Raw genomic sequence first — 8,049 nt, 5'->3', positions numbered from 1 at the left:
TCTTCCCTGAACTGGGCACAGTTTTCATTAGGTGCTGAAGCCGACAAAGCCAAGAGTAAGTGTCACTTTAATTTGAACATCTTTTGATGAACCCTATGACAGAACAAAATCAGAGAGAAACTAGATGAGCAAAATAAACAGCCAGCTTGAGTTACATTCATTTGCATTTCTTTGTCCTCTTAGTCATATAAAACCTCTCCAAACCAGGGTCCCTGATTTATTTCTCCTTTTTGTGCTTATGGCTTATGGAAAGGGTCTTTGATGTAAGAACTGGATATGGCTTCATCCAAATGCCTCGTAGCTGGAACAATTCTGTTATTCTGTCTGGCATTTAATCCTGGAGAGCAATGTTCTGCTCTGGTATGTTGTTTATCACTTCCAGATTATAGGTGTAACAAATATTTTCCTAATGAGATAATCACTAACTTGACATGCTGTTACTGGGATAATAACAGCTAGTCCCTGTCATGTTTCTTCGTTTGAATCCTTTAACCTTCCTTTAAGTCTATATATTAAATTGTTCCTTTGTGGCACGTCCTCTCAGACGGTCAGGACTTTAGGTGCCACTTTGAAATCTTGCATCTCTTTCGTAATAGCAACTTTTGAAACCTTAGGATCCATTTCCACGTTCACCTTGAAACCCTCTTAGGTGTCTCCTCTGCAGCTGCTATATTCTTTCCACTTAAGTTTCATTCAGCGAATGAGAACGTTCGGAGCCGCTCATTTCCAGAAACCCTTTCTCCAAATCTGAAACTTGACATGCTGACTTCGTACAACTTCTTTTGCAATGAACTCGGGTGGCAGGATTGTGCTGGCCTAACGATTTTGAGGTGGCAGAAACACCTGCAGTGACAGATAATTACAACTATTGCCTTGCCCCTTGCTGTGCATTTCCTGTTTGCCAGCTGCTTTGGGGATGAATCATGTTTTTTTCAACGAAGTCAACTAATTTACCTCTTCCCTGATTAAACTTTTGTAGTACTTGTGGCCCCTTGCTTAGCTTGGTCCTTTCCTCACTAGCCTCCATATGCTCATCCCCTTCTATCAGGACCATAAAAATGTTTTCTTCGTGGTTGGCAGGAAACAATGGAACACACATCAGTCTCAAGTATCTTCCTAGGAATTGTTACAAAATAACTCCTTTCATCTCCTGGCAGACAAATCCATGCTTTTTCTTGGGAACACAGTCCCTCTCTGCATATGGCTCAGACCCACCCTTCAAGAGCTAGCTGAAGTCCCACTTCCTTAACTACCCACAAAACTGTCCCTCTGACTCCCACAGCATGTGATTTGGGCACAGAATTTGATCATAGACTGTTTGGGCTGCATTTCTTTTCCATCCTTCCCCACCCCCACCGCACACTCCAATCTGGGCTGTAAACCCGGACAGGGTGGACACGTGGTTTATGATCACTTTGCCAGGCACCAGTTCTTGTCAATTGTGGCCGGTCAAAATGAGGTGGGTTTTGAATTAAAGGGGAGGGCTTATGTGAATGGAATGAAATAATATCTAACAAGAAAGATCCAACTATTGTATGATTTAGGGAATGTACTCTGGAAGTCTTTAATTTTCTTGGTCGTTTCATAAAACTGGGGGAAATTCCACACAGAGGAGGGGAGGAAAACACCTGTGAAGCAGAGACATTTGGTTACAGTGTTTAGTCTTTGATCTGAAATAGTGCTAAGAAGCCATCAAGAATTAATTTCCTCCAAGGTTACAAAGGAATCATGTTTCCTATATATATATATATATATATATATTTAAATATATAAAATATATACTTTTATATATTTATTATATATAAATATAAATATATATTTTTATATAAGTATATAAAAATAATATAATATATATATATATATATATATATATTTGTGTGTGTGGACAGACACCAGGAATCAAATCCGGGTCTCTGGCATGGCAGGCGAGAACTCTGCCTGCTGAGCCACCGCGGCCTGCCCCCTCCCATATTTTTGAAGAATACTTTTATGATTTTTTTTAACATTTAAATTTTTTGATCCATTTGACATATACAATGGTGAGAATACATATCCAGGAATATCCTGGGACATCTTTCCATATGTTCAGAAGTCTCCTTTTGTGCTTACCAGGACTGTTTTGTAGTTTCCCTTGTAAAGGGTTTTGGATTTTAATGTTTTGCTAACATAAATGGATTATGTACTCCCATTGTATCTTCTAACTGGTGTTTATGTGTATATATGAAAGGTATGATTTGTGATTTTGGAGTGGAATAGGGCTTTCTAACTGTGATTCAAAATCCAGAAGCCTTAAAAGGATTCATAAATTCAACTACCCCAGGAGAAATTTTGCCTGGTAAAAACATACCATAAATAAAGTCAAAAGAAAAATGATCAACTGGAAAGGGAATATTTGTAACTCATACCAAGGGCTCCTACAAGCCAATAAAGAAAAGACCAACAACTCACTGAAAAGGGCAGTGGGGTGGGGGCAAAGGATATAAATAAATAGTTCTAGGAAAAGATGCTCAATCTTACTTGGATAACAAGCTAAATAAAATTGCGAATTACACTGAGATACCATTGAGCCATCAGATTGGTGAAACATAGTTGGTGAAGCTGTGGGAGAACGTGCACTCTCGGCCTTTGTTGATGGGACTGGTCAGGAGGGAACTGGTCAAATTAATTATGGTACAGCCATACAAGAAAATTACTATGCCACTATAATAAAAAGAATGAGGATGCTCTTCAAGTACTATTAAATAATTCTCTCCTGGATATAGTGTTAAGTGAAAAAAAGGCTAGATACAGTATAGTACAGTATATAGAACACGTTACCTTTTGTATATAAAAGCGGAAAAAATAAGAATATGTACATATTAGCATAAAAAAGGACGCACAAACTGGGAGCTGGGTGGGTGGGGGTGAGGAGGACAGGAATGGTGAGGAGTGATTTTTTTAAATACCTTTTTATAGGTTTTTACATTTTTTAAGTGACAGTTTACCTATTCAAAAAATGAAATTAAAAAATTTATCCCCCTTGGTAAATGAAAAATCTCAAGGCATTTTCAGCTCACACGCTTCACTGTTCTTATTTATCCTATTTAATTCACAAGAATAGGAGACAAACTTTGAGAAACTGGAGATCTAAGGCCTTGAGCTCCTCGGAGGTGACCCAAATAAAATGTTTAAATCGACATGAAACTCAGGTCTCCATTTTCTTTTATTTTTTAAAAGTAATTTCTGTCCTTTACAATGTGTTGTCACACACACGTGTGTGCACTTACACACAACACATGACTTGAGATGGACAGAGAAACCTACAGTTTTTGTTTTTTTTTTTTTACAAAATTCAAAGTAGATTACATTTATGTGCTTTTCAGTCATTACACAACATACAGACATGATCCATTTAATGATTTATGCTCCCCACATGGTTAAACAATGAGGATTTTCTATGAAAGTATACATAAAAGCTTTTTAGAAGCAAAGTCCTGTTTCCTGCAAAAACCAGTCTCAGGCATACATTTTATGTTTACATATAGTTCTTGAGAATACCACAATAGCAGTACATAGGTTCATTCTGTAAAAAGATCTGAAAGATGATTTTCAAGAGACTTCTTCGTAATGCATTGTGCTCTCAGATAAAAATCCTAAGTCAAAAGATAGTAACAGTTAAAACTGCATATTTATATCAGAGATCAGAAGAGGCTATAAAGAAATGTAAATAGTTGTGCTTAGGGGACTTTTTTTGGTAAAGTTGTTCTAATAATAAATAATTTAAAAAGTCTCAGAGACTGATACAAAATAGATACAGATATCAAGGATTATCTGTACTTGGCTTAGAGTTTAAAGGAGAACATTATCTCCACCTGAACAACACAGCATCTAGTAATCCCGATTTGGGTAAATCCTTACTGTCAGTCAGGCAAGGTGCCTTGGGAGAAAAGATAAAATTGTTTTTCCCCTGGTAACAGAAAGTCAGGGTGAACCTACTAGCTAAACCAATGACTTCCTTCCTTTAGAACTCTTAGATCAAACAGAGAGGTCGGGTGGCTCAGCAGGTAGAGCTCTCGCCTACCATGCCTGAGACCCGGCTTCGATTCCCAGTGCCTGCCCATGCAAAAAAAAAAAAAAAAAAAAACCTAGAGGAGCCACCCTATTTCTAGTGGGTTTCAATTTTAAAAACCCATATGCCTGGACCACAGCCTGTTTTGCAATTCACCTAGGATAAATATGATTCCTCAGTGCTTTAGGCTTTTTTTTTGAACCTCCACTCATGAACTGTAAAACTCTCATTTTAGAAATACCATGGCAACTGTTCATGGTGCTAGAGGACAAGGTATAATTTACATAGTAACATTGATGCTTGTAGCCAAGAGATAAATGCAATCTTTATTTTTAAGCTGGTCAGCTTGCTCTTTTAGGACTTTAACTTTGAAGAACACATGACCTTAGCAATCAAAGCAAACTAGAAAAAGATGACAAAGTAACAAATGTTGTTTTAATTAAAGTCTTCTGTGCAATCGGTACAGATAGAAAAAGTTTCTTCAAATAATTTCAGAGGTGCCACTCAGAGGCATCCTTGCTGTCTGTAACTTAATGTGCTAGTGTCCTTCAAATAAAATTACAGAGTAATTTAAAATATATATTATATATTTGCAATTATTTTAAATCATTCAATAGTTTAGAGCATGTTAATGGAGTGGGATAGAGATAAAGGCAGTTCACATTCATAATATTTTGAAGATAAAATTACTTCAGAAGTCAACTGAAATCCTTGCTCATGTTCTAAGTATTGCCATTGTGATAAGACCTGAAGGGAAAAAAAAAATTGAAGAACAGTGAAACAAATGCATTTTATAGAATCTTCCATTTAATAAGCAATGGTTTAGACCTCAATGAGCAAATAAAATAATGCATCCCAGTAGACATGCTAACAAGAGCTCAAAGTCAGTTTGAATTTAGTTAATATTATACAGAAGAAATCCAATTTACAGCAAAGGGCAGTCCCTCGATATATTTAATAAAATTTACTAATGCCTGGCCATAACTAATTTATCCATCAAATATAGCTTCCACTTTATCCAGTCACACCAGATATAATAATAGCAGAATACCATTTAAAAGTGTCAGGAAAGCCAGCAGACTTCATCAACAGAAACATGGAGACCTTAAGTGTATCTCAGTGTCCTAGGGTCACAAATGGACAAAAGCATAGTGTTCCTGCTTTCCTTGTCTCTTTTGCAGAGACTCCATACAGAAAATCATAAATATTTAATAATATAAGGATATACCAAGTCCCAAATGATAGGTTTAAAAAAGGCAATGGAGAAAAAAACAAACAGCAGGAGAATAATCACTTGGGACTGGGGCAGTCAGAAAAGATGTCCCAAAGAGATAAAAGTGAAGGAAAGCCTTAAAAGATGGATGGACAAGAAAGATACAGAAAAAGGAGATGACATGGGCAGGCATTTCAGTTGAGGGAATGGCAAGAGTTAAGGGCATGGAGGCAGGACCTTTTGGGAGATCAAAAAATAATCCTGTGGGCTCTAATCAAGAATTTATATAGGGAAGCAGCTATGCAAGTTAGGCTCAAAGAGGTCTCATACAGATTGCGCAGAGCCTTTAAATGTCAAACTATGAAACTGTCCTTCACTCTGCGGACTCTGAGAAACCCTTGAAGGTTTCTGGTTGGGGGTGGGGGTGATGAGGAAACCAAAATAGAGTGGAAATCAGTCTGACAGCACTGGCTAGATGGTTTTGAGGGAGAGAAAGAATAAAGGGAGAAGGGACACAGATAGGGAGCCCACTTAGGAGACAATTTGGAAATTGAAAACAAAACAAAACAGAGAGCCAAGGAATAGTGAGAGAGAAGTACTGAAAAGAGTTGGCACCTAAGAAAAGGTTAAAGAGGAAAATGAGGAAAGGATCAGGAGTGGTCACTTCATTTATCACCTCAATGAAATGTTCAATTGAAGTAATTAACTACAAGAGTCAATCCAGGGTGACTGAAAGAAAATGATTTAACAGGAAATGAGGGAACTGGTTTAAAGAGAAAGGTTCACAATATTAACCGAGGCCACACTGATTCTCTTTATCACTATATGAACTTTGTTTAAGTTTTCCCTCGGATCCTAGAAATAGAAATGCTGTATCATGGAATATACACCCCTTACTTTTACTTTTTTTTTTCTTTGTATGCTGTACAGCGGGGTCACGTTTCATTCTTTTTCCATGTGAGTATCCTGTTATTGCAGCACCACTTGTTGAATTTTGTTTATTTGAGAAATGCATATACCCCTTACACTTTATAATGTTTTAAACCACTGTAAGTCAGCAAAAAGAAAATAAATGGAATAAAAACATATATTAGGTACTAGATAAATAAGCTGAAAAGAACTAAATGTGAAGTGGGCGGGATGGGAAACCTGCGGCTTTCGCCTTCCTGCTTCTGGTCTGAGGAATTTAAACCTTCTCTCAGAAGTGTATGATAGAACTAAAGAGAAGACAACCAAGGGTCATGTGAAATTGTGATTGGCTCTCTAATAATCCCGAGGAGGATCAGAACTCAAGCATAAGTTTTCCTAAGACCACTACCTAGATGTCTGAAAACAAGGCTTGCACTGAGTATGTTGTGGAATGGGCTGCAAAGGACCCACATGGCTTCATTATTACAAGTGATTTTGGTCCTTACTCCATTGTTCCTAACAAGTGCTGTACTGTCCTGGAAATTGGCCAAGATGATTGAGGCTAGGGAAAAGGAGCAGAAGAAGAAGCAAAAATGTCAAGAAAATACTGCTAAAGTCAAATGACAAACAAAAAGGATTGAAGAAAAAGAGGGCAGGCCACGGTGGCTCAGCAGGCAGAGTTCTCGCCTGCCATGCCAGAGACCCGGGTTCAATTCCTGGTGCCTGCCCGTGTCAAAAAAAAAAAGAAAAGAAAAGGCTCTGAAACCAGAGGAAGAGGAGGAAAATTATGCAGCTTTGGAAGGACTCACTAAGGTTTCTTCATTGGATTTTATGACAGTTTCATACAGTAAACAAAGTCTGAACATATGGAAGAAGCATGTTAAGTTATGACCTCAGTACTGGCTTTCTGGGCTTAGATATAGAAGTATGTTGTTATCTGTGACAGTTATTGGGTAAATTAGCATTTAATATGCTACAAAATCTTTATAACTGACTTAGTCATTAGCCATTTTATAGCCTATCTACAAAATGAAATAAAAATATCCTATGGAGAAAAAAATGACTTTAGATTATGAACTCTCTTCAAATAATAGCTTAAATTGGAGTCCTATTCTGGACAAAGAAGCTAAAAGTCAGAACTGTAATGAAAATATATATTTGGGCTTAAAATAGACAGAATATATTAAATCATATCTTCTGTCAGTATTGCTTATTTCTTGGAATATAATCATCTCTAGTTTTCTCAAAGCAAAACATCATTTAATTTTTTATCTTCTGTATAGTTTATCTGATTTTCAGCTTTTAATCTGGTAATATAATTATCAGACGTTCTGCATTTTTGAACCGAATTTTATAAAGAGGCTAGTAAAATACCACCTGCTGTATATAACAATTTTTGTATTTAGCATAGCCATTTTCTTAGACATGAACTGTGGAACAGAATGAATTTATAGTTTAAAGCTTGCTGTACAAATGCCAAGCATTGTAGTACCCTGGGACCTCTTTATTTCTGCTTACACTAAGTATGTAAAATAGTTAAAACTCTCATCAGTATTTTGCTTATTATATAGATACCACTTTGTTTTTTTATTCCATTTTTTTTTAAACTCATGTGGCAGTGATGTCCTATACTCTTTTTTTTTTTTTTGTATGGTGGGGTCACATTTCATTCTTTTCCCATGTGAGTATCGCCTTACTGCAGCACCATTTGTTGAATTTTTTGTTTGTTTGGTTTTTTGTTTGTTTGCTTGTTTGTTAGCTTGGGAAGTGTATGGGCTGGGAATTGAACCTGGGTCTCCTGCCCATGGTGTCCTATACTTTTTGATCAGTTTTAAGGTGAAAACTAAAATTTCAAGTTTCTTTTAAGGAACTTTTTGAG

General features: G+C 36.7%; 1 protein-coding gene across 1 annotated transcript in view; it reads right to left on the bottom strand.

Moving 5' to 3' along the window:
• Positions 1-3,286: 3,286 nt before the first annotated feature.
• Positions 3,287-8,049, bottom strand: part of MOSPD1 (motile sperm domain containing 1) — a 28,775-nt gene continuing 24,012 nt past the window's right edge. Inside the window, exon 6 of the mRNA XM_077146244.1 lies at positions 3,287-4,795. Within this exon, the coding sequence (XP_077002359.1) occupies positions 4,764-4,795 (32 nt within the window). The 3' untranslated portion in view covers positions 3,287-4,763. The remainder of the gene's footprint in view (positions 4,796-8,049) is intronic.

This window comes from Tamandua tetradactyla, chromosome X, assembly GCF_023851605.1.
Source record: "Tamandua tetradactyla isolate mTamTet1 chromosome X, mTamTet1.pri, whole genome shotgun sequence".
Classification (NCBI taxonomy): domain Eukaryota; kingdom Metazoa; phylum Chordata; class Mammalia; order Pilosa; family Myrmecophagidae; genus Tamandua; species Tamandua tetradactyla.
This window is presented reverse-complemented; position numbering and strand designations above follow the sequence as displayed.